The sequence below is a fragment of the Ursus americanus genome, chromosome 11, assembly GCF_024610735.1.
Source record: "Ursus americanus isolate L20-20 chromosome 11, mUrsAme1.1.p, whole genome shotgun sequence".
Classification (NCBI taxonomy): domain Eukaryota; kingdom Metazoa; phylum Chordata; class Mammalia; order Carnivora; family Ursidae; genus Ursus; species Ursus americanus.
In genome coordinates, this window is record NC_142137.1 from 44,472,045 (window position 1) to 44,499,619 (window position 27,575).

The 27,575-nt window shown below is 43.0% G+C and overlaps 1 protein-coding gene across 14 annotated transcripts in view; it reads right to left on the reverse strand.

Moving 5' to 3' along the window:
- Positions 1 to 4,496: 4,496 nt before the first annotated feature.
- The window catches only part of EPB41L2 (erythrocyte membrane protein band 4.1 like 2), a 208,470-nt gene continuing 185,391 nt past the window's right edge, over positions 4,497 to 27,575 (reverse strand). For all 14 annotated transcript variants that reach the window (XM_087865492.1, XM_045805563.2, XM_045805562.2 and 11 more), the window contains 3 exons: positions 26,106 to 26,186; positions 21,857 to 21,966; positions 4,497 to 5,769 (listed from right to left, as the gene is read on the reverse strand). In XM_087865492.1, coding sequence (XP_087721618.1) covers positions 21,862 to 21,966; positions 26,106 to 26,186 — 186 coding nt within the window. In that variant the 3' untranslated portion in view covers positions 4,497 to 5,769; positions 21,857 to 21,861. The remainder of the gene's footprint in view (positions 5,770 to 21,856; positions 21,967 to 26,105; positions 26,187 to 27,575) is intronic.

Below are 27,575 nucleotides of genomic sequence, written 5' to 3' on the forward strand. Positions count from 1 at the left end.
CACAAGCATCCAGAGTCATTAGTCTCCGTTTGCCCTTCTTGCATAATGTAAAACTCAGTGTTTGAAGACACTCATTCTGTGTTTTATTGCATTTGATTACAATGGAACTGTCTGCTGGGGCTTTCAGACTGAAGTAATTTAAAATAACAGTGTTCATGCCATATGGAAGGAATAATAATATTCTATCAGTTCTGGGAGGGATCTCTTTTTAGCCCCTGATGGAAATCAGCTTATATAAAAATGCTTTCTTTAACAGAAGGCGTGAAAGGATGCATCGTATTCCCAGCTGCCAGCCAAATCTGTGGTTTGGCCACCAGGGTTGGCTCCACCTTCTTCTGGAAAGAGGGGAGGCTGGCTTTTGGTTCTGGTGGAGGCAAGTCCACCATCTCTTCCTTCGCAGGGAAAATGCATCCCAGCCGCTGTGATAGCAGATGAGCTCCAGACACCGTGTTCTCAGCAGTAAGCATAACCAAGGAGTTTAAAGCAAGACCCATTTCTTTTGTGGCTGTTGAGAGTAATTTCCAATGAAATCCTGAGCAGATTCATGGGTTTTATATGTAAAGAGAAACAGAACCATGTTTTCCCATGGAAAGGGTTTTGCTACCATCTGCTTGAAGGCACGGCTACTCAATTGGTCAAACGCTTCACAGAGCGCTGCCAGTCAGCCGCACCTGCTCTTCACATGCTCACCGTCCAGTATAAGGTGTTCTTCCGGCTTGGAGAGCCCTGGCTCCTGCCATCGCTCCTGCCATCTAGACCAGGCTGCAGTCTCCTTACGTTATCCTCTACTCTGCTCCATCCCGTGCTCCAAAGCCTCTCTCCAGGGGCCACGAATGCACGCACAACCCAGAGGGTCTCACAACGGCTCCTAACCTTATTTCTAATGTTCTAGTACCTGAAAGAATTCCCAACTGTTTTCCCAACCTGAGACCTTTGATAAAATAATGCTTTTGTTATGTTGCCATGTATTCGATGAAAATTCACCAAAGAATACTTTTTTGGTTGTTTTTTTGTTTTGTTTTTTGTTTTTTACAGAGCTAAATAAAGCTGTTAATACTAAGGTCCCACCTCTCTTGTTCACAGTGCTGGGAAACTGAAATCCATGACTGTTCCTCTATATCCTGGACCTATATAAGTTGACCAAACAGAAAATGGGGCAAGGAAAGACACACATTATGTTCCCCAAAACGTTACTCACAACCCTTAAAAAGGAAACTTACTTATAACTAATTTGACCTCTAGTATTTTCTAGAATGTAGGAGCAATTACAAAATCAAGAACACACACTCCCATGCACCAAAAACAACTTTACCTTGAAATCTTAAGTTCCTTGGCAACATTGTGTCTCAGAAATCAGAATTTATAACTATTAAAACACATTCTGGAAATTAATTTTCTGACTTGTTCAGAAACAATTTTTAGAACAAATACTCTTGAGATTCTTGCTGACTTTATAATTAATGTGCTAATTAGAAGAGACCTCCGAGTTTATCAGAATTTATACAATGGTATTTACCCTGGCAAATGAGTGACAAACAACAGAACAGAAAACACGCATTCAAAATATTTTATTTATAATTACCACCAAACAGATTGGAAATTCAAAAATTCTTTCCACTGTTTTAATTATTCAAACCCACATTCCCAAGCCCAGATTATTAAGAGCAGAGTTTATAACTTTTATTTAGATCATAAAGAAGCCTTTTGAGAATTTGATGAAAGCCAGGAATTTATTCCTAAGAAACATGCATACACTCACAATTTTGCATATATTTGGCAAAAGTTCAGACCCTTGAAATTCATCCAAGAGTCTGTGGTTAGGAAGCCAGCAGCCAGATTCTCCAAGTACTTGTGCTGCTTGCACATGGTAGACCATGAGAAGACCGTAAGAGGCCCCTGACATTGTGGGACTCTCAGGGAAGTGAGGTCCACATACTCTCAAAGACAAAATCTTCTCAACAGACTTCCCAAGTAACCCTAGAATAGCACAGAATTCTACTAGGGAAAGCCCTCAACATAGCTCAGAATGGCATGATCTTCATATATTTGCCAGTGGTAGATTACCTCATGCACAGTGCTGTTACTACTCACAATGACTGCCATGTTTTGAGGGTATTACTGTGCTAGGAGCTCCGCCAGGCATTGTACACACTTTTATTTCATCCAACCAGCAGAATATCCCCGCACTGAGATGCAGAAGTACCTCACTTTAGAGAGATTTCAGAGCCTTCATTAAAGTCACATGGTTCAGTTACTCTGAGTAGGGGAATCAAAGGTCCATCTGCAGGATTCTGAGGCCTTTGTATTCAAAGCAAAGTATCATTTTATACAACTTGCAGCTGCTATAAATATAATCTAGCACCATAACCATACACAGGGTCAGCGTTTTTGACCCTGTGGCCAAGGGTCAGGAGGGCAGCACCTAGGACTTGCCAGGTGGCCATGTTTTCTTCTGGAGGCAGTGCTCCACTGTGGCCTAATCCCAGCAAATACACGAATGGGAGCGTGCAAGGATCCATCCAAGTCCAGGCTGGTTACTGTAAAACTAACTGAGGTATATTCCCTCCTGTTACTGTCTCAGCAGTAACATTCCAGTGTCCCAGTGTCCCGTGCAAGCATGGAAGACAGGTGGAAACCGACCAGAGCACATACAATGAAGTACGATGTATTCTTCTCCAACAGTACGTGGAGGAAGGACTTTAAAAAAAAGGGGGGGGGGCTTTAGGGTATTTTTTTAGCCCTTTATTAGGGAATATTTTAACAGGATGATATAATAAACCCCTATTTACCACCACCTGGCTTTAGCGGTTACCCACTAATGGACAATCTTGTTTCATCTCAACCATAACTCACTCCTCCCTACCTATAGCTGAATACTCAATTATGTTTTCAGATATCAAATAATTTTGTCCATAAATAAGGGGAAATACTTAACGAAGCCCTTGTTGGGCAGTAGTTATGGCTACAGTCTGCTTCATTGCTAGAGTCCTGGTGATAGTCATTCCATGAACTGGGAGTGTATGCAATGAATAATGCAATGCACAATGTATCATAAAAGAAAACAGAAGCTACTCATGATAGTGAAATACCAAACATCTACCAACTCTATGTATTTTCAAAATAACCTCATTTTTTATCCAGCTGTGGCCTGCAGGAAACACACTGCTGTTTCCTGCATTCCACACAGGATTGCTTACGTAAAATGCTACCTGTAAAAACCCCATGCAACTAAAAGGAATTATTGCTGATCACCCTGAAATTATATGGCTTTTAAGATAAACAAGTACACCCAGATGTCTCTCACCTCAGTGAACACTGTTGACCTACGTTCTTATTCGATCATTTGGGGTTTTAAAAGCTCAGTTTACAGAACAAGCTAACATCCTGGGAAATATTTTCTAAGAACTATAAAATATTAAGAACAGTAGCCTCGCGCTGCAGCTACACGTGGCATTACTTACCAACACTGTTCCCAACTGCTCTTTGGGTCCTAAGCCCTACAGATGCTCTAGGTGTCTCTGGGACCCCCCCTCCCCCCCGTCCTTGCTATCTCAGCTGAAACTGAGCCTTAATCAAACACAGCATTTGCTAGTCACTGGAGCTGCCGTGGACACTTCCTATCAGGGCAGTTAGCACTGGAAGGATGGACAGATATGGTTCTCAAAGAACTCCGGTAAATCCAACCTCTGCTTTAAATATGAACGCTATCCCTACAAGCTTTCTGATGAGAAACAGATTCACAGAACCACATTTGGCTCTATAATGTCACGAAGGCTTATCTGGCGGAGATCAGCTTCTCCAGAGAGGAGTGGTTTCTGTAATAATTCTGCAGAAAGTGAGAAGGGCCTTCCACGAGGTGAGAGATAATTCAGTGGGAACAGAGCCCAAAGAAGACAGTCGTGTAAATTGTATTTAACACGCTCACTTTAAATGACTAGAGAAATTCTACATAACATTCTAAAACAGAATAGACCCTGTTGGTCATTTGCCGTGTAATGTTTTCAATGTGTAGAAGAAAACAGAGCACTTAATCTGATGCGTCTTGGCAAAAGTTTCATAATGAACCATCCTGATTAGACACGGACGCGGGCCCTTGGCAGAACCCATCCTGCTTGATACGTTAAGGCCCACCGGACAGTGGAGCAGAACATGAAGCACACGGGTGTTCAGACGGCGGAACTAAAATATTTTCTGAAAACAAAACAAAAAATACACCAGGAAAACAAGCGGAATCTTCCCTTGGAGAACGTGTAAAGGCGGCGATGGGCCATGTGCGCAGGCAGGAGGAATCTGGAACTCCGAACAACGGATTTCCAAACCTTCACTTCTGCCTTAGCCATTTCGCTTCGGTGATGCGGGCGGCAGCAGCACGTTACAAGAGGTCGGAATTACAGATTCTAAAAAATGCTGCATTTCACCACATCGTAAGACTTTCGACAGCAAATATCACTCCAGTTTATTTTTTAAACCTTTATAAAAAAGAGAAACGACAAGTGTAGAGAATAAACAAACTTTATTTTATAACAGTATTACAGAAAGCAAAATATCATTTAATACAACTTGAAGCTGCTATAAATCTACTCTGGCATCATAACTATACACAGGGTCAGAAGCGAAGGAAAACATGTGCGATGCCGTTAATAGGTCCCTATCAGGTCTCCGATGTCAGCTGTAAATGGCATAGCTTCCTTGCAACCATCAAAAAACCACCACAGCCCCTGCTCGTCTCCCCAGTGTCCTCAAACCTATGTGCATCATCCAACTATCTGAAAGAGAGAAACCTGCTCAGTAACAAAAGGTCAGTGTTACGAGTAGACAAGGAGGTTTCATGCAAAGCAAGTGTTCTACACAGTGTTCAAATGATGGAAAGTCCTGGAATTTGGACATGTTAAGAAAGTGAGCACTAAGGTTTTAAGCTGCCTGAATTTTTAGTAGAAGAGAGGAAACGGTAGTTTCTCCTTTTCCTCCCTCCTGGTTCTGGAATGCTGCCGAAGAACATGTGTCTGAGAACCGTTGGCACCGCAGCGCCACAGGGTCTCGAGACACAGTGCGTGGTCAGTGAGCTGCTTCGTAATTCTCCAGTCTGGAGCTTCTCTGACTTTCAGTACAAAGTCAGAGGACTGGAAGGTCAAAAAGGGTCCCATATAAAAAATAGCCCCGATGAAATTCTCAAACATTAGAAAATTTTCAGGATGTGAGAAATGCTTTTAATCTGTATTAATATTTTCTCATCCAGTATATTTATTGCAATCTGAAAACTCAGTAAAGATTTTCGGTAAGGATTCAGTGGGAAGGATCTGGAAGACAGGAAAGCCACTATCGAAATTAGTCCCAGAGTTTCCTTTCCACCCAACAGCAGCTGTTCAAGCAAACAGCCCCTTACCAGCGGGGGGCTGGCTTTGTTCACTATCATTTGATCAAAATGAGTGATAAAAAGCAGGTAGTTGTACACACAAAGTAAACGGGAAACAAAAACAAAACTCACTAATTAAAAAAGAAAAGAAAAGAAAAGAAAAGAAAAGAAAAGAAAGAATCAAGAATATTTAGAAGTGGTTATAAAACAAAATAATGTATTAAAATGCGAGGAAACAGTATAGACCAGAGCTGCTAAGGTAAGGTTTGGCTGTTGGCATTTTAATTCTTCAGGCTTCTGGTCATTGTTACCAGTCGTAGTATAAATTCGCTGGAGTAGTGGTGTGGCATTAAGACTTGGAATGGTCAAAATTCTTCAGGTTCACAAAGTTGAATGTTGTTTAAAAAATGGAATCTCTAGGAGGAAAAGAAGAAAAGACTTAAATATTCCAAAGACAGAGGCTTGAAAAACAAAGTTAAGGAATGCGCCATCCAATTCCAAATCAAATAACCAACAGTTATGATTTGCCTCGCTCTACAGTAAACAGCATATTGACCAGAAGACATGCACGAGAAAGTCTATTCCACCCCTGGGGTCCTTACGGTATGTGGAGAACGGACAAGCACATAGAAACAACTGGCAAATAAGAATACACACAAAGAGAGTTAATTTTAAAGGAGGTAATTCATACACATTAAAAATCCAAAAAGGAGAAGCCAGTGTAGGCTTTAATGCTAGATTCAAGGAAGGAGAAAAAAAAACAAAGTCCATTCTGACTTCTTTGAAATGAAGAGAAATGCAGGTGAGGAGAACAGAATGGGGCAAGAGGCCAGGAACTGAGACAGCAAACGATGTTAGTGGGGGTATACAGAGTTTGGGGAGGGGAGCAAGAATGAATGAGGAAGTGGACATTACTGGAGAGAAGTATTAATAGGGTGAGGAATGGAAGGTTGGGTAAAAAATATTAGGTCTAGGGGCGCCTGGGTGGCACAGCGGTTAAGCGTCTGCCTTCGGCTCAGGGCGTGATCCCGGCGTTATGGGATCGAGCCCCACATCAGGCTCCTCCGCTATGAGCCTGCTTCTTCCTCTCCCACTCCCCCTGCTTGTGTTCCCTCTCTAGCTGGCTGTCTCTATCTCTGCCAAATAAATAAATAAAATCTTTAAAAAAAAAATATATATTAGGTCTACTCCTTAATACCAGACCGAGGAGTACAAACTTGATTGAACAGACAAAAAAAGGACTGAAGTCAGAAAGAGCTTCAGACAAAAGACCAGCTGTCAGTTTACTGTGATGACCCAGAGGTAGAGTGCAAGAGGCCGAAGACAGGTCAGAGAGCCAGGGGCTGGCGAGTCCAGATAGTGCGTGACAAGGCTAGGGGAGGAGGAGGCCAGTTTTGAGGAAGGCTTGACACGGCCTGGTTTATGTTCTGAAAACATCGCTGCAGCTTCAGTCTGATGAAGAGGCTAAGGGTGGGGAGGAGAGAGACAGGAAGGCCAGGTAGGACAGCTAGGTGATGAGGACTCAGACTTGAGGGAAACCAGCTGGAAGTGTGGATGGGGAGGCACCTGTAGGAGAACAATCGGAGGGCGGGGACGAGCAAGAAACTACCAGGGAGCATGATCAGGGGGAGTCTGGGACCTCAGGACAGGCGTAAAGCCCAGGTGAGGTCTTAGGACCAGGGCGTGGATTTGCAGGCTGGTGCAGAGGGCAAGTGAAACTCACAGGTGAACTGGTCTTTGTGAGTGTGAGGACAAATGAGAGATGTGGGCCCTGGGGAAGCCCACAGTCAGAGGGAAGGAGGCAGGAGAAAGGTCTAAAATAGGAGTGGGCAGGGAGGCAGACAAAAAAATAAGGATGGTGCATTATCCCAGAGAGAGAAAAGGGTTTTGAGAAGGTAATTTTTCACTTTTTAGTTGAAGTTTTGGCCAGTGGTAGGGGATTAGAGGACCGAGGAGGGTGGCGATTAAGGTCCTTTCCAAGAGTCGCTGGCCCCAAAGTCAATTAGAATGCACATTCTTTTGGTTCGATCAAATTAAGTCTTGTTTTCATAGAAAAACTCCCCACCATTGAGACTTATCACAGATATTATTTTAGCCTCTTCATTATACAGGACAGATTGATTAATCAAATTCACTGTCTCCCACCTGTTGTCTGCTTTAGGCTATTTCAGACTCATTAGGACTTCTGCTTGATTCCAGGCGGTGGGGGGCGGGAATCAAAGGAGAAAACACAAAGTCATCTTTTTTTTGGCTAGGAATTATGAACAGAAACTTGGGGATGGTGATCGGCAATGGATGAAACTGCCCATCAAACTGGGTTTGGGAGTTAGCTGTGACCTCAGTCAGTCACAGGATCCACGCTCGCTCTTTGTGAGCTGCTTGCTCCGTTCTCTGTGCGCAGGGAATACGCGTCATCTGTTGAACAGAGCTGCATGCACACCCAGCTTCTATTATAGAAGAGGAACCTCTCACGTGACCAATGCCTGGAAACCCACCGAAAGAACAAGCTGTAGGATCCTATTCTCCATTGCCTCTAGACTCCATGTCATGTTATTTCACTGAATCGGTCTTCACCAAAAATAAAAATTTCAATTTAGAAAAGAAAGCTAAAATTAAACTTGTTTCCAAGTCATTAGCAGACAAGTAAACAGGAATTAGGAGTGTGTAGGAACTGAATGAGGGATTTTGATTTCAAAGAGCTTCAACATTTACTGAAATATATGTAGAGAAAAAGACAGTTACCCATGTAAACTCAAATGTCATTTACTTTCATTTATTCGCAATCAAACCACTCGAAAGAAAGAAAAACCAATTTCCTTTTCTGGTAATAAGTATTACAAATGACAACCTTAACACTCTTAGAATTCCAAACAGTTTTCAGAGTGAAAGAAAATTATCTTTATTGTAATTTTAATGTTAAATGCATTTTTTCCTGGTTCAAGTGCATTTTTTCCCCTCATTCTTTAAGAAGCAGTAAATCAAGTGTAACTCTGAGCTAATTAGACATTCAGTATTTCAGAACACCCCAATTCCTCATGTTCTGGATGAACGGGGAATAATTTATTGTAGGAAGTTTATAATTGACACATCCACCTCTCTTCTGCTTTCTGTACTTATACACATACAGAAATACATTCCTGCAAGTAGTAAACGTCTGAACTCTTGAGCCGGGAAGGAGAAAAGATGAGGACGGACCCACCAATGCCACTGGTACACAGGCATCAGACACTGACATTTTTTCTGTTCTGGCATGTATCTGTGAGGAAAAACAACCCCAAACCTTCACATCTGGCTTTTTTTAAAAAAAAAAACAGATTACATTTTGGGTCTAAATGATTTATCACCCATTCCAATCAAACTGAAAACTACGCCCTGGTTCTTCAGATAAGAACTTTATGCAACAACTTGTTTCTTTTTTAAGTCTGAATTCTACCTCATATTCACGATAGTCTGGACATCTTATTTTGTCAATACAAACGGACAGGCGTTATTATTAACTTCCGGCTTTTTCCTTTGGGCAACATCATAATGTTCCCCCCAAGTTTGGGTAAGATCACAGCTTTGAAGTATATGGATTATACATGAGGCATTGGAATTTTGGTCAAGTGAACAAAAACAGAAGCCCAAACCACTGTTTCCATGCTTCAGGTTCCCACCCCCAGACTATCCAATGTCAGTGAACAAGTCTAACACCTACCGGCCCTGTTCCCTAGCCTCTGTCCCCCTCTTTTGGCCAACATGGGAATAGGTTGGTGTGGCAGTCTCACCCAATCTCAGCTCTAACTCTGGATCTAATTCCTCAAGGACTTGTGCCCGTTGCCTACTTGGCCTTAAGTCTTCACAGAGGGTTCCAGAACACTCAGATTTATCTTAGTGTGCCCAAGGAGCAGTGGGAAATCAGTCAAATTCAAGTGCAGAGGTTCTAGGACTTCGTTTGAAAAGCACAGCTTCAGAGTTTCCAGAGGCAGGGGCTCCCAGTGTGGAGCTCAAGCTTCAGCGTGCTCTACTCCAGAAACGGATCTGGTAAACTGCATGTGTGCACCCATAAAAAGGCATTTGACCCAAAGCAGTAGAAATACTGCCTGCAAATGGTAAAGCACTGCCCCGGAAGCAAGTCTCAATAAAAATGCAAAAATGTGGTTTTTATCCAAAATAAACCAATGCAAGAAACCATAACATTTGTCTTTGTATTAAGTAAAATTCAATTATCTTAGGGCAGCAGGATAGCCAAAGATCTTGAAAATATGAATAAAATATTTAGGTGAGAGACAATCCAACTACTTCCTAAATAAAAACGAGACCCATGCATCAAGTGTTCCGTTTTAAATACAACAGTTTATGGTTATGGACTTCAGTTATTCCTAATGCTAAACTTTCTTCCTTGTGTCTCCAATTTGCATATTTTGATTTTTATTTTTTAAATAATTTCTGTTTTAAGATAGGAGTCCTGGAACCAAAAATGCAAGTAGGATTAATTTCTATTTGAGGGGCGGCTGGGTGGCTCAGTCCGTTAAGCATCTGCCTGCTGATCTGGTCATAATCCCGGGGTCCTGGGATGGAGCCCTGCATCTGGCGTCCATGCTCAGCGGGGAGCCTGCTTCTCCCTCTGAGCCTCCCCCTGCTCATGCGCATGCACTCCTCAAATAAATAAAATATTTTTTAAAATTTTCTATTTGGTTAACCCAGGAAAGTCAATTCTATAACAGTGTTTGCAGCACCACCACCATACAGACCCACCAGTTCTCAGTGTGCTCTGTGACCCTGAGGTCACTGAGACTCTTTTCAGGGGGTTGTGAAGTCAAAGCTATTTCATTAAAAAAAAAAAAAAAAAAGCAATTTCATAATCACACTAAGGCATTAATTGCCCTTTTCAGGGGACTGACATTTTCACCGATAGTGCAACAACAAGGGTGAGTACACCCATTGGCATCTTGGCACAGGTCAAGGCAGTGGCACCAAATTGTACCAGAAGTCACCGTACTCGTTACCACCACACACTCTCAGTGAAATAAGAAACAAAGAAGGCAAGGCAGCCTCACTTAAGGATATCCTTGATGAAACACAGAAAATTACTGTCTTACACCTTAACTGCTGAGTTCGTGTCTTTTTAACATTCTGTGTAATGAAATGGAAAATGGGCACAGAATACTCCTGCTGCATACAGAAATACAATGGATGTTGAGAGAAAAAAGGAACTATTGAATTGTGAATTGAAGGAGTTCATACACACCTTTTTTATTTGAGAATAATTGATGGACAAACTTATTCTATTTGGCAGGCGTTTTCTTCAAAATGAGGTGAGCTTGTCATTTCAAGGAAAACAACTGACAATATACTTGTGGCCAGTGATAAAATTCAAGCTTTCAGGTGAAAATTGGAATTCTGGAAGATTGTATTCTGGACACCATGAACTTGATAGCATATATATATGATTTTGAGAGAGAGCATGTGCGCGTGGGTGTGTGTGCAAGAGCGAGCCGGGGGAGGGGCAGAGGGAGAGAAGAGAGAAGCCTCAAGCAGACTCCACGCTGAGCGAGGAGCCCAATGTGGGGCTCAATCCCAAGACCCCAAAATCGTGACCTGAGCTGAAATCAAGAGTTGGACGCTTAACTGAGCAACCCAGGCGCCCCAACAGCTTCCCAATATTTAAAAACTCTTCCTAGGAGCTCAGTGGCAACCAGTGATCTGTCTCAATCACTTTTTCTTTTCCAGGATTTCATATCATGTAACCACACAGTACATGTAGCCTTTTCTGACAGGTTTCTTTCACCGATTATTTTGAGCTATTTTAATAAGTATTTTTAATTTCTTCTGTTTCGTTTATAATCTGGTAAATTTCAATAGATGTAATTTTGATTTATACTATGGTAACTTCTGATATGTATAATTCACAGCAACAAAAGCTCTTTGGACCCTTCGGTGACATTTAAGAGCGTTATGTGTTACTGAGGCCATGAAGCTTGGGAACTATTTATGTAGAATCACCTTCCTTTCCTTCTCTCACACAGATTTGTGTGTCTGCAGAATTCAGAGGGAAACATTAAATCTAGTGTTTTCTTGCTTTGTGGCCAAATGAAAGACAGCACCTGTTCACCAAATAGTTCAGAAAAATAATTTTGCTTCGCCTGGTTTCCTGAACATATTAATGCTGCTACGGTGCCCCTCTGGTCCTAAGAGACTCTCATGTGGGCCCCTAGAGACTCGCATCGCACATTTAGGTCTTGGACTAGGTTCTCCCCCACTCTGCCCCCCCATCTCGGCCTCCTCTGAGTGCCAACTATATTGTGCTCAATAACACACACTAACATAATTTCACCTCAAGACAAAAGTTCAGTTCAGAGTTTGCTAGAATCACATCAATTTAGTTAAGTATTTTTGCTTTCAGGAGTCAATCTGAGATGTTTTCCCCAACTTTCCATTTGTTACAAAAAAAACAAAAACAAAACAAAACCCCAAACACGGTCTACCTTTCACACAACTGTAGTTCTTTCCCCTCCAGAGGAGGTGTGAGGAAAACCATCTTCCGTCCCTCCCCCCTGTAGTGGTAAAAGCTCTCTTTCACCTTTTAAGCCAGTTACACTCCCTTACCTTTGAGGAGAGGGTGAGCTGTCAGTGATGCCATCAGGCCAATTAATTGGGTTTTCTTTAAAGCTAACAGTAATTTTTTCTATTAGAATCTTTATACTTGGCACATTCAAGTCCCTCTTTATTTAAAGAATTACTACAATTGCAGAATAGCCTGTCAAACGAAGACGTCAATTTTACCTCATTTTTAAACATGATTATTCTTTATTATGGTTTTACTTGTTCACTTAGCTTTATATCATAGCTGCAACTTCCAAAACATTTTGTTCAAAATTAATTTTTCTAAAATGAGTTGTGTTTCAACTACAGTGGTTGGGAGTTTGTTATTTGAAAGATTCCCATCGTGAAGCCTTCTGCAAAGCCGTGTGTAGTGTGGATTCGGGCTGACTGTGGGTCAGTCCAGCTCTGCCACTCACCAGCTGTGTGACCTGTGTGAGAGACTTATCCTCTCTAGGCCCCTGTGTCCTCATCTACACCTTGGAGGACTGAAAGCACTAACTGAAATAATAAATGGCAAAGTTCTCAAAACTGGGCACAGAGCAGGCATTCAGAGAATGTTAGCTAGTATTATTTTTCTAGATTTTCGTATACAATATTTCAAATTTTGCTCGGTTTGCTTCTAAATGAAGTGCAGTTCTACTCTTAAAGATACAGGTGCCCATTCCCCCATTAATAATAGCCTGAACCAGTATAATGGTTTCCTTACAGGGTACTTCATCTAATCTAGCACACTTTCAATTAATCCTACCCTCTACTGATGAATTACTCTCCCTGAAGGACAGTGCTGACAAGGTTCTTCCCCACTCAAATACCCTATATACATGACCTACGGAGCGAAGTCTAACCTAAGGTACCGACATGGAATGTCATACCCTCTGCAGTATGCCTTTGACAAGTCCTTCCAGCTCTGCTGGGAGCTCAACACACAGCCACATGTAAGTTGCTCTTTCTGATAGCCACTCCATTGCTTCTCCACATACTCTTTCCTCTCTGCTCACCTCCCTATGTTCAAATCCACCCCAGCACTCTGCACAGAGAGGTTTCCCTGATACCGTTTTGGGGAGGTCTCAGATCTGCCGATCAGAAACTGTTTCTTCCGTCAACTTTCATAGCCCTTTATCAAGGGTTCTCCTAAAACACTATTTTTTACTCTATATGTTATTTGTATTCCGGTTCTTATGTGTTTTCACCTTCGTCACGACTATCACAGTGCTTCAAGCATGGTATTTTCACAACAGTATACATTGATGAATCTATGAATGAATGTAATAGGGACGGAGGTGCAAAGGCAACAATGAAGAGCAGGGGCTAGGGAGGGGAAAAGACAAACAGAATTGTATTTCATTGCTGGGAAGAAAGCACTCCTGCCCGTCTTCCCCATTACTTTCACCTGCTGGTTTTAAGTGGAAAGTTTGCGGTTTCATTTTTCTGTTCTTTCATTAAATAACTACATCTATAGTATCCTGGGAGGACTCTGCCTTCTTTAAAAAAATGGCTTCCCCAAATCTCTGAACGCTCTGACAAAGATTTCTACACATAGTTAGTGTGTGGCCCTAAAGCTAACGCAAGGTCTTCTGGTTCATTCTGCTAGGTTTCAGTCTGTGGGGACTTGATACGAAAGCATGTTGCAAAATCTTAGAGCTTCTTTCATAGAACGAATGGACTAGAATAAGGTTACACTCAGTATACTGTATTCTAGCTAATAAGCTTGTAGCAATCTTACGTTCATAAGGAGATGAGAAAACATTTCTCTGTAGCCATCAAAGTTACGCTTAAAAAGACAGTATCAAAACTGTTATCTTTAAAAAAAAAAACCTTTGAAACCATATATGAACTCACTGTCTTGTGTTTTCCTTCAATAGGAAGCTTAGTGGGAATCAAAAGAATTCATCTCTAGACCCAACTCTCTAGCTTATTAGTCTACACTTTTTTCTAACATCTTCAAATCCAGTATGTTGTTTTCTACTTACAGCACATCTCAATTTGGAAGAGCCATATTTCAAATAGCCAGGTGAGGACTGGTGATCGTACTGGACAAGTCTAGCACATACTTGCTCCAAGGCTAATGAAATTATTTTGATACATGAAAGTTAAATAAACATAGGGCCAACGCGTCAGCCAATGTAACCCTCATGGGGTCAGGAATATCTTAAACACACACCCTACTTGGTTACTGTAGAAAATTTCCTTATATTGCCACCCACAAATTTACATTCTTGGAAAATAGTATCTGGGATGACCAACATTTGAGGTTCTCCAGACAGATGAAACTATCTTTAGCGCTGCACATGGCATTTATGAGTCCTGAGTAGAAGTGATGGATGCAAATTATTCTCTAGGTTTCTATTTCCTCATTAAAAAGGGTTGGGGGGAGAAGAGGCTCTAATTTTTAACTGTTTATAATAAAATATTCTTTTGATTTTCATACTGCTCAATACGCCCTCCTCTAGGGTATAATAAAGTCACGACCACCATGCTCACCACACCCCCCCAGAGGCCAGGTGGGTTAACACATCAGCAGGGAGACGGGGCACCCAGGGCCTCAACGTGCAGAGACACAGGTGGCTCAGGGGGCTCTTCCCTCTCCGACGGCGGCAGGGCCTACTCAGCCAACGCAGCCACGCCGGAGCGCACACTCCATGCTGGCAGAGCTTCTGACGTTTCTAAACTTGCTCGATGCCTTCCCGTTTTAAGCACTGTTAATTAATTCAAATTCTAAAAAATACTATCTGGGCCACAGAAACAACACTCTGGGTATGACCTTCATGCCTCCGATTTATTGACTCTGTCTCACCCCTCCCCCTCCCTTCCCCACCACCTTGGTGCTATTTTTAATTCTCAGTAATAATGAAAAACTAGAGAAAATATGCAGCATTTGTGACTAAGGGGTTAACAACCTTAATGAGTCTGTCAGAGAGAAGATGATAAACACCTGAATAGAAACATGGGCAAGAACTGACAACTCAAAGAAATAAAATTGTGTTGTGTGTGTGTACATGTATATTATAGGCTCACTAGCAATGAAAAAAAAAAAAAGCTCTTTCTTCACAATTAGAAAAGGAGGGGGAGGGGAACAAATGCTCTTTCCTCAGCAGATGGGCAAAGATTTTTTAAATGTTTTACAGTCTTTCGTGTCAGCAAAGGTGTGGGGCAACAGGGGTGCTCACAAACTGCAAGTAGGGGTCTAACTTCTTCGACCCTTTCAGGAGAAAATATCTGCCCTAGAAAACAACGAGATTCGTGCCCCCAAAATCTGCACACGAGTGTGATCTTTGCAGCTGCGTGCAGAATTGTGAGCACGGAGGAATAACCTAAATGCCCGTTACCAGGTGTCACGTAAATCCTCATGTGTCCGTTCAATGGCTGCTGTAAAACGAGACACTGCCAAGGAAGGTCATGTACCACGTATGCTAGGGGGAGAAGAAAACAGGCCATCGACGGAATCCACAGTACCGGCCTCCATCTACAGAGGCGGCAGTGTGTGTGTGTGTGAGTGTGTAGTGTTCACACATACAGACACTGTGAAGAGTGACTATCTATCTCTAGGAGCAGAGGAATTATGGATCATTTGCATTTCCTGCTGTCTCTCCCTTTTTAAAAATTATAATCACCTCTGTTATTACCAGAAAAAAAACCCAATAACTACAGTTTCATTTGCAAAAACAATAGTCAATAATCATTTTGTCCAAGAGCAAACCCTGGGGAATTAGTGACTCTCGTGCCAACTAAAGCACAACAGCAGTGGCGTCCAGCGCCTCTTTTGTTGGGTAGTTCAAATACATTGGAACAGACTCACTGATAGCCAGACTCACCTGCCAGATTTATAAACGTGAAGCAGAACATTCCACAGCATTCCAAAGTGAAAACTGGCTGTGTCTGAAAGGCACTAAATCCAAAATGGCTTTTTGTGTGTATGGATAAATCTGCATTTGAGGTTTGATTAATCCACGTTGAAAACTAATGCTAATTTTAGGTATGAGACTAGTACAAGTAGGCAAATAGAGTAAAATAAAAATGCAACACATGTGATATGTCTGAAAAACTCCCGGCCCCTGAACTGGAAACAGGCATCTGGAAGTCCACAGGCTGGTGCTTCTCCTTCAAAGACAGGCTGGCGCTCATCAGGGCCCACGCGTAAAGGAGCAGCTCGTGATGAGCTAGAACTCGGTTCAGCCAACAGTTCAGCCAACTTGGCTCTTTCCTCCTTCGACTCAGTTAGATAGCAAATGCTAACTTCCTGTTTGGCTCTTGAGTTCATCTTGAAACTCTGAATATCACCCTGACTCGGAAACGTTAGCTTGACGACAATGCTATCTTATCTAGAAACTGGTATTCATGGATGTACAACAGCACAGAAAGCACTTGAAAGCACTCTCCATGTTAAACCCCATTTCCTCAACCTGTGACACGGCTCCATCCCCACCACCTGGCTGACTCTGACCACGTCCCAGGCTGATTCTATACCAACTCCAGAGGACATGTTCACTTGATTTAATATTCAATACTTAATTACTCTCTCCTTCTTGGAGTTCTCGTCTTTTGCAACTTGTGTGACACCTTTCCTCCCTGTTTTCTTCCTACTTTCCTATTCCCCCTCCTCCATCTCCTCTGACCTGGCCCAGGGTAACATCACTCACTAGATGATTCATTCAGAGGACCTTCAAACCTCTATCTTCGGCTCCGAAGCCTGTTGTGATTTCTCTCAAAGCTCTTGGCTACCTCCTGGACCTCTCCATGTAGACATGTCACATGCATCTCAGACTCAACGTCTCTGGGGAAGCATAGTCTAATGTTTATTTTATTCTTTGGAGCAAAAGGGTTCCTAACAGCTGACTCGATGGGCTACAAAAAGCTCTTACAACGTGCCTTGGAAACAAAGTCTTCTATAAATTCTATTATCATCCTCAGGTAACAGATGGAGGAATCGAGGAACAGAAACGTGAAGAACTTGCGTGGGTCACATACCTATGAAATAGATTTGAACCAGCAGATCTGCGATGCTGCATTTCCTCTTAACACTCAGACTATCTGGTAAATTCCAAATAACCGTGCCATGTGCGTGTGTGTAAGACAGGGCCTTACCGATTCACTTCCAAACTTCCTCCGTAATGCCTACGGCAGCTGTGCCCTCCAAAAAATACATCTCCGCTTTAAGACAGCTAAGCGGTCTTATTGCACATGACCTGTGAAAAATAACACCTGTATCCCGGGACTGAAATTACAGGTACCACCATCAACTCATTTGCTCCTTCCAGAAGCCTGGGATTCTCCTCTGCTCTGGCATTTCCCCAAATCACTAACTTCCATATCCCCATATCCCATGCAAACAGTCACCAAGTCACAAACCCCTACCCCTTTATCATCGTTCAACTACATGAGGCGTACCTTCCCCTTCACTTTTCCAAATAGAGCGTAACCTCTTTAGCTTGACTCTTAAGACTCTATGGTCTGGCCTCTGCCTCTCTGCACGCCCCCCCACCTCCCATCGCTCTCCTCCTACACGTGTCCTGCAGCCCAGCCACGCCTGACTCTGCACCATTCATAGAGTGTGAGGTTCACAGTACCAGCTCTTGCCTGGAATGCCCCCTTCTGTGCCTTTCTTCACTGAGCTATTCCTACTCCCCTGGAAGCTCAAGTGAGAAGCCATCGGACACCCCATCCTAATGTCGAGATCTTGCCTTTTTATTCCCAGCAAATGCAGCTCCCAACACGTCCTCCAACCAGAGGCTCTATTCCGCTACCATGATTTGTCATGAGTGCAGACTTTGTTTGATTTGAACCTCCACGCAAACAGATGGCGCCCAATGGGCATTCCATATATGCTGGGGTAATCAACAACGACAACAAGGAAAGAAGTAAAACGTGAGCGGACGAGAGGCTGCTCCTCCGTCATTTTCTCCTTTGGCTGCTCACTGCTTTTGGCTGAAAAGGAGGCATCGTTTGCTTTTTATCCTACATATCAGTGACGGCTCCAGGAGTCACAGGGACTTGTTTGAAGTCTGGGTTCAGAGAGGGGACGGTGCCAACTGGAGCAAAGTCGCCAGCTCCCCCTCCTGGGGCTCGTTCTTTCTGAGGCCACACAGCCCAAACCAGCAAGCAGGACTCTTCCTCAGGGGGACTGTTAGGGAGCCCCATTCCAGCGGCGACAAGGCCACTAACACGTTGTGGCTCTCTGAGGGCTCGGAAACATGCACTCAGGATAAACTGGGGAGGGAGGAGTCCTTCACAGAACACAGGGGAAAAAGTTAAAAGATTAAGTCAAGCACTCCTCTGAAGTGTGTTTCCTTTCTCACGCACGGAGTCTGTGTGCCGCTCCCCTCAGCCTCCCAGTGGCCGGCACCCAGCTGAGAGTGGCAAGCCTGGGGAGGCTCGGCCCTCTGTGGGCTGTTCTTTCACCATCTTTCCATGTGCTCCCCTCACCCCTACTCTCAATGCTTCATCAAAAGCTCTGAGCTCCTCCAAAGGAAGAGGTCAGGTCAGATCAGGAGGAGAGCTTTTCATGTCTGAGAAAGGGAGACGGGGCACATTCATCACCAATATTATTTATTCTTCTTTTCTGGTGTTCAGCGACTGTCCCGCTCTTTGCCTCGGCCCACCTGCTGCCTCTGTGGGATCCTGGCGGCACAGCCAGCGGGTAGCTGAAGCAGTACGCACGCTCGTCCTCCCGGCCCTGACGGGCACCAGCAAAGTAAGTCTTGGAGAACGAGCCGCAGCAGCGGGAGGTGGGGGAGCTACAATGACTCCGGACACTGGGGACTCCTATTCATCCTTCAGATTTCAACTCAAACTCAGATGCTTAAGGAAAAGCTTAAATTTACGGCAGCGTCAATCTATTCGGTTCTCTCCTATCACACTAGTTCCTTGAGAGCATTTATCACATTTGCAATTACATTTTGTTTAGTATCTATACCTCCCTTTCCAGAATGGATCCTTTCCCAAGGAAGGGGACCCTGTTTGTTTGGTTTACCAGTTTGACCATTTGAATCCTCAGTGCCTAGCTCTACCCTAGCGTACTTTGGTTCTCGTATCTTTTGAATGGATGAATGAATCTTTCCAAATTTATTGAGTTTGCTCACCTTACATGTGAATTTACACTTTAACTGCCTAAATCTATTTAACAAGGTGACCTATAAAAGGTGTCCTCTGAGATAGGCCAACGTCAAAGGCTCCGTGTGTGTGTGTGTGTGTGTGTGTACATGCATGCCCACTGCAAAAATGAGTCTAGGGTGCTAGGAATAACGGATATAACTAATTCACTTTAAAACTTACTAAAATGCCACAAATGAAAGTGGGGTATTGGTAATGCTCACAGCGATCACGAATTTTTGTCTTATGTTCCCCATTAAGCAACATAATTCAGGAGAAATACCCAATATTTTTATATTTGTGTAACACTAAATTTTCTCATTCATTACCTTATTATATTCTTATAATTAAGTCCTATGAATTAGGAACGGTAGATCGTACCAGCCCTGCTGACTTGTCCAATGTCACGCAGCTTGAGATTAGCAAGATTAAAATAGAGCACTTGATCTTCTGACGGCTAAGGAAGTGCTCAGCATTGCACATAACATAGCACATTTATTCAGGTAAATGGACATTTTGTTTATGCTCAAATTTTTAATGATTTCTGCTTGTAGGCCTTTTGTACACCCTGTGTTGAAAACAGCATCTAACATATAAAGAGTATGGCTGCTAGATATAAGGCCAGTATTGAGAAGCCAACTGTGTCTTCCTATACCAGCAACAGCTAGAAAAGATTTATAAGACCTCTTTTGGGTAAAAAATTATACAACTCTATTGGAAGACACTTAAAAACACCTATGTAAGTGGAGACAGCTATTTTATGTTTGTGGGAAAGAACACTCAACATCATACAGATGTGATTGTCACCATACTGAGCTACAAACCAGATGCAGTTCCAATTAAAATACCACAGGGTTATCTTAGAACCCAACAATCTGAATCTGAAATTTATGAGGAACAGAAAAAGCCCAGAATAGACAAGACACTCCTGAAGAAAACAACACAGTTGGGGAGACACATCCTACCAGATCCGAAGTCTCATTTTAAAGCTATAGTAATTTAGTCAGTCTGTCATTAGAGCAGGGGCAGACACATAGGCTAATGGAAACCAAAGTGCCCAGAAGCCCGCCCCCTCCCCACACATACGAGAAACTGGATATATGACCTGCAGATTAGGGGGGGTGGTTCGTGAGCTCTTCAATAAAGGGGGCTGGAATGCTGGCTACTTTTCGAGGAAACAAATGATCACTGTTTTTCACCACACAGAAAGACCAATTTCTTATGGATTAAGAATTGATCTATGAAAGGCAACATTCAAATACCTGAATCGATAGCATCCCCTAACACCTCAGGGTATGGGAAGAGAATAAGCCATAAAGGAAAGCGTGACAATTAAACTATATTAGCTTCCATTTATAACTACATTCAATATACCAACTATTATATTGACCTATATGGAGAATAAAAGACAAACCACAAACCTGAAGATATTTGCAACACATAAAAATTAACAAAGGATTATTGTGCAGAATCTATGAACATCAGTAAGAATAAGAAAGTCAGATGTCATTTCATATCAATCAGTTCAGCATAAATTAAAAAGTCAGAGGGCAGGCAGTGCAACGGTGGAAGCCATCACCTCCCGTGACGGAAAAGCACTTGGCCTCACCACGCGCTGGAAGATGCGCATTCTGTGGCCAGCCATGCTGTGGGCTGTCTGTCTATTAAACAGTCAGTGTACAGATCATTTTAAAAACAAAAAAGCAATCTTGGTATACGTGCTATGCAATAAAACCTACCTTTCAAATACATGCATAATTCTGAACATTTACTCATTTCACTTAAGAATTCTTTAGCACAACTTGTAATGGCTATATTTTAGTCATCACACAGAAGCAGCATCAAGGCATAACCAATCCCTATTGTTGGCCATTTAGATTTTTATATATACTCGCAAAAAATTTGAAACAATGTGAGAAATACCCTTGTAGGTAAGTCTTTGTCTACATCTCTGATTATTTAAGATAAATTCTCAATGGTGGTTTAAATGGTAGGCATACTTAATGTGGGTTTTGCCAAACTGTCCTCCAGGAAATATTACTAGTTTATAAAGGAGCAGAGGAGTATCATTTTCCCTCTTACAACCTCCCCAACACTAGCTAAAAACAAACTTTGCCAGATTTATAAGTGAAAACTTATACACTGAATTTTTAATTGGTATTGATTTAAGCATTAATGAGGCTGAACATTTTTTACTTATTGTTCACTTAGCTTCTCTGTGGTTTACTGGATTAATCCTTTGCCCATTTCTCTACTTAAATGCTTGAATTTTTTGATGATACAAAATAATTAGTGATATATTCATGCTATTGACTCCTTCTCTGCTGGGTATATTGAACTTTGTCATTCTATCCTTTGCCTTGGTTTAAGTTTTAGATTTTTGTATAGCCCCAGCAATCTTTTCCTTTACGGTTCATTCTCTGATATACAATTCTTCATGTATATTTAAGGGAATTAACTCATCTCCCCTCTGTGTCCCCTACAACAAAAATGCCTCATCTAAAGGCGGGCAATAGCACGCACCTTCCTCAAAGGGTCACTGTGAACATTAATAAACGTATCCTGGTGTACTTGGTAAGTAGTAAAACAACACAGAAATGTCAATTATTAGCAGTTCTCCATACATAGTAGTTATTAACATCACGTGCCCATTGGTCAACAGAGTTTATAATTTTATGCAGGGAACGTGAGCAGAGGTGCTTGGGACAGTGAAGTCTGACGAATCAAACGGACCACAGGAGACAGACACTGTGATGGAGAAGCCACTTCAAGTACACCCCCCCCGCCCCCCGCACAGCCAGGACAGAGGCCCCCCATGACACGCCCTCTTACCTTACTTACTCCTCCCCTTCCTCCAGCTCCGTTTCTTTGTGCACCACCACTCTTGTGACCGACATGTCCGGGTGCTGCTCTCTGGCTTCCCGGATGGCCTGGGCCAGCGCCTGCAGGGTGAGGAGAGCGCCGTGAGCAGGGGAACGGGCTGCTGGTCGGGATGGCAAAACACTGGGATTCCAGCTCCAGGCAAGATGGTTTTCTTGCTTTGGGGCAGCAGGGATTTGAAACGGGCTCACAGTTCATTGTAGAGAACACTTCTCATTTCCCCCAATTCCCACTTTCCAGTCTTTTCAGATAATGATGCATGTAGAAGAAACACGCAGACTCTGAATCCCAGCCTTGTACTCGCCGTGAGACTTGGAGAAAACCCATCCTCTCTGACCTTCGTATTCTCACCTGTAACCCGAGACTAATGCTAAGGTTGTGAGGCTCGTTTTAGGGTTTGCTGTACAGACTGGAGGGATGGTGTAAAACATCAGCACAGCGCCTGTCCTGTGTACTCAGGGCTACTGGCTGGCACCCCACTGCCTCAAACCCCCAGGCCCAGGCCTTGCTCACCCCGACCTCGTGGGCTTCTCACTAACCGTGTGAGGTAAAAGCTCCGTTGAGCTGTTATGTTGCAGGGACAAGAGCTATACACTTCTAGGGCACAAAACAACAAAAACAGCAGCAACAATGGTGACATACGATCAGCAAAGTGAAAGAAGAGACATGGCGCTTTAGCAAGTACAGGTCTCTATTTTACAGTCAAAACCACTGAAGGGGCAGAGGTCAACAGGTCGTGCTCAAGGCCATCCTGCTGCTAGGCTGCCCGGCAGGAGCAGGACCCGGGGTGCCCCTCCACAGGAAGCAAAGTTTCTTTGTATTTTATCAGAAAGTAAACTACATACAAGTGTTGTGACAAAGTGGAAAGATCCTATTTTTCTGAGGGGAAAGATGTTTAAAGAGGTCTTGGGGAGAAAGCAAAACACCATAGAACATCACTCAAAATCTAGGTCTAAAACAAAAAGGAAAGTCTTTAGGAAAGACAGCACCGTATTTCGTATGGAAACTATGCATTTGAAAGCAGCAGAATTTTCCTGTTTCTCTGTCATCTGCCTAAGGGGACAGCTGCATTTCTTATCTGCGGCATGCTTTCTGTCAGCTGAAGGGTTACTGAGCAAAACCTGGAGCCCGAGTCCACACACACAGAAAGGTAAAGCCACAGAAAAAGAAATTGGTTTTATACCCAAAATGTTTACACAGAAGCTTGGAAGACACTGAGGGTGCTTAAATTTGCAGTAGGGAACAAACTGGTGACCCACCTGTGTCAGGACAAGAGAGAACTCACACAGGGGACTCTCCAGTCTGAGCCGCACAGCTGTGGAGGGAGCAGGCGGGCTGGAGGGCGAGGGGAGAGGGGCAGCGTCTTATCCCAGAGGTCAGAAAGCGTTTCCAGGATCAATGGCGGGGATGGGAATGGGAGACAGGGTAGAGCAGAGTGGCTCCACACTTGCGTGTGCTCAGAGGGAAGTGAGAGATCGGACCAATCAAAACGGACTACTCCAGTCGGTGTCTGGAATCCAGTTTGGGAATGGGACAGCTCCAGCAGGAGCCAAAGGTAGCTACAGACGCCTTGTCAGGTATCTGTCAATTCACATTCATTACAAAGATCTGCCTACATTACACCAGTACAAATGTTAAAAGGGAATTATAAATGATGCCCAAGGGAAGGGAACACATATGAAACATGCTTTAATTAGTAGAAACGTAGGGAAAACCAAACACTGCTTAATTGTCTCCAAACACATTTGAAATCTGTTTACCATTAGTTCCGTTCATTCCGTAATATCACTACATGAAATGAAATACTACGAAATGTTAATTTATGACAGCAACAGTAAAGACTGCGAGAAAACTATCACATCCACCTGCCAAACTGAGAAGTTGTTTTACTGGAAAGAAACAGACACTCTGAGGAGTTGCCGCAGTATCTTGTGTCCCTGGTGTGGGGCTGAGTGTCAGGACGCACCGGGGTGGGGGGGGAGGGGGGGGACGACACCCCTGCAATGCAAGGGTCTCTAAACGCACGATTCTGTTCCTCCTATCTCGCTCAGAGGAAGGGTTTCTTTCCACTGTTATGCAGGGCAAGGAACTAAAAAAGGGGTCAATGATAGTCACGTCACCACGTGATCAGCTTTCATTTTTGGCAGGAAGTGATTTCCCTCTAATTCTACAGACTTCCATGGTCTCATCACAGGCTGTGAGGAGAGAGGGAGGGAGCTTCGTGAGCTCCTGGTACAAGCGTACCAGAAGCCACAATTAAATGTACTCAAAAAAGTTTATGCCTCGTATAATTAAATATGAAAAAGTTATGAAAATGTTCAATATCTCTTCTCCCATTTGGGTATCTGCCCTCGGCTTTAAAACGGGCCGAAGCAACACATTCACACAAACAAGGTCATGTCCCTGCAGTCTCAGGTAAAGCTGCGGGTTTTTTCCTAACGTAAGACTCAGGAATATGTGTTATTTTGGTACTTACATTTCAAACTCTGTTTTATTTGCTATTCAGAAGCAGTATTGTTACAATGGGCCAAAAGACAAGAGAATGCACATAAAACCTGAGAGTAATCCTTGAAAGGAAAACATGGCATCAGAAAGCCAGAAAGTGCAAAGGTTCACTGGAGAGACAAGGTAGGAGAAACAAAGGTTGGGAGAAGACCCTGATTTTCACTTTCCATCATGCCAAAGAACATGGGCTTCCACCTCTCACACCATAGGAATTCAATAAATGCTTGCTGAGCTAGAGTCCCAGAGGGAAAAAAGAACAGAGTTTGCTCCAACTTAGGTCAGAGGAGCTCAAAACTGTCCCAGCAGAGAAGAAATCCTCTATATGGGGACCTGGAGGCTTGGCTTCTGCAGGGTCATTCATTTTCCCATGGCGAACAGACACAGGTACTAGTCATCTACTAGGAATCTCTACTACAAAGTGAAAATTCAGAGTCAGGGCAACACTTAAACCTCTGACAGCTCTCAAGGAATGAAACAAATACATCAGGGAAGATGTAAGGAAAATCATGTTTACATGTTTACAGGAAAAAAAATGTAGTGGTTTTTTTTAGGCACAGAAGAAAATCCATTTCTCTTTGGTCACATAGAGTGAGTTTTTTTTTAAAGGATTAGTTCTGTTCTCTAAAATTCTCTTTCCTGAGTTCAATGTTGTTTAAAGCTGGGTGACTCTCATCTGTTCTGACTCCCCAGCCAAGATGGGCAATTGAACATTTCCTTTCCTTCAAGTTGTTATGGAAGAAAATAGCTTGTTTTCCTTTAAAGCAGAGTTAAAATCCCTCAGAAAATGACAAAAGAAAGAATTTGCATCACTTGGGACTGCAGCCTAAAATGAAAGCCACTCTCAGGGCGCTTGGGTGGCTCAGTCAGTTTAAGTGTCTGCCTTTGGCTCAGGTCATGATCCTAGGATCCTGGGATCGAGTCCCGTGTTGGGCTCCCTGCTTCTCCCTCTCCCCCTGCATGGGCCACGCGCATGTGTGCGCACGCTCTCCCTCTCTCTCTCTCAAATAAATAAAAAAATCTTAAAAAAAAATGAAATAAAATGAAATGAAAGCTACCCTCAAAGTCACCAGCAGTTCCACTCATCACCTGGTTGGTAAAGTCACACATCCCACTTGAGTTAACATTAGAATAGAAGCACAATTCTTTTAAACATGTTTCTGAATCCATGTAAATTCTCACTTTGTAAAAGACCTCAGATTTCCTTCTCCTACCCCTCAATAATTGTAATAATTAGGGGAAAACACCTAAGGATAAATAGCCCCATTTTTCTAATGTTATAAAAAAATACCTTTTAAGTTCCTAAAAGTAGGCATAAGTCAAACTTAGTGACTTTTCTTAGTTTTGAGGAGCCAGTGTCATTAAACTGCCACTCATTGTTTAATCCATGACTTGCCTTTAAGCCAGGCCCACATGAATAATTAATGGTTGCTAGGAATCCTCTCGATTATTCGGACTCAAAAGTGCACGTGAAGCCAGTGGGAAATAAAGAGCAATCCATGTTTTATGCTGGTTTGGTGTCGGGAAGGCTGAAAGGACAGGCTGTGTCTAGGTTGGGAAGTGTCTTTGTGCCATGCTTAGGCGGTGGACTCATCCAGGAGGCACTGGGAGAAGGGGTCTGACCCGGGGATATGACGTGATGACTCATGCCCAGCTTAGAGACATGGTCACTTTCCGAAGCGGAACTTCAAGTCTTTACCTGGTCATGATCGATGTCTGCATCTCCCGTGATCACGATGCGTTTCTCGATTCTTGTTTCAGATATTCCACCTTTCACAGTCTAAAGGTTATAAAGAAAAGAAAGGGGGGAGACAGCAATCATTGAAGCATGTATGTACCTAATGAGAGGAAAGAGAAGGGAGCACAACTAGACCTTCTGATCACTAAGGCAATGCGCACGGAGTGGAGAAGGCGGACGTTCCAGAAACCATGTTCAAGGTCAGCAGAGATTCCTATTGTTAAAGTTGTAGCATCCATAAGTCTCCCTCAACTGAAAGCAACTTTAAAACTAATTGATCGAGATTCAAGGGAAATTAAGATGAGACAGATGCCATTTAATCCAAATAGTTCCATTGGGACATTCCAGTACAACTTCCCGGAGTTTCTTTACTCCCAGTTGGCCAATTTGTTAAAAGAGGAAAGAAGAAATAATTCTTTGGTTTATGTAGAGTTACAAGGAATTCTAATAATTTAGGTCCCTGGTTTAGGTTTGGGAATTACTTGATGTCATAATTTTGACTGCCTGATTCTCACACAAATCCGCTTGGTAATTTTGTTCATTTGGTTTAGTGCAATTAGATAAAAGAAGACTTGGATTTGGCTTAAGATACAGAAGATACATGGGGGGAATATAAAGGTTTTTGTTCAGTGAGAGCGTCTGTAGTTCGCTGTGCCTGCTAACAAAGACCGCGTGAGCAGACCTGGGGCAGGAGCTCTGGCACGAACTGCCACCCAGGGTCACTGGCTCGGAGCAAGCTGGCAGAGCCTGGGGCATGATAGAGGCTGAAGGGATCATATGGCTGGGACGCTGAACTACGAGCAAGTACCACACAGTCCTGAGAAAGCACGGCTCTGATAAATTATATGCTACGTCCCAAGTGATAGCCCTTTACTGTAAGAAACCAGGTTTACTGCAAGCCTGGATAACTGGACAGGCTTTAAAATGAGCACCAATACAATCTTGCATTTATGTGGCTTTTTTTTTAACTCACAAAGTTTTTGGCTGAAATACAGGGTGAGGAGGGCATAAAGGATACATTTAAATCCTTCAAGCACTCACGAAATGTGAAAGGTAGAAGGAAATCTGAGGGCGGCAGCATGCGTGAGAATCACCTGTTGGGCTCCTACACCCACCAGGGTTTCGGGAGATCTGGAGTGGGGCCAAGGGACTCACACTTCTAACAAATCCCAGGAAAGACTCCTACTGCTTGTCTGGAGACCATACTTTGAGAATCATTGGTCATCTGGTATTAAAACTTTAGAGGATGAGAGAATGATCTGGAAAAATGCGCCATATCCAACATATGAGCATCTTAAATCAACGAGGGAAAAATTATATTACTTGAACAACTTGCTGAAAATTCTGAATGATGGTCTTTGTTCACTCGCTTCGGTCGGGGGCGTGTTCACTTATACTTACCAAACCTTTGCTGCTACTTCTATTATATTC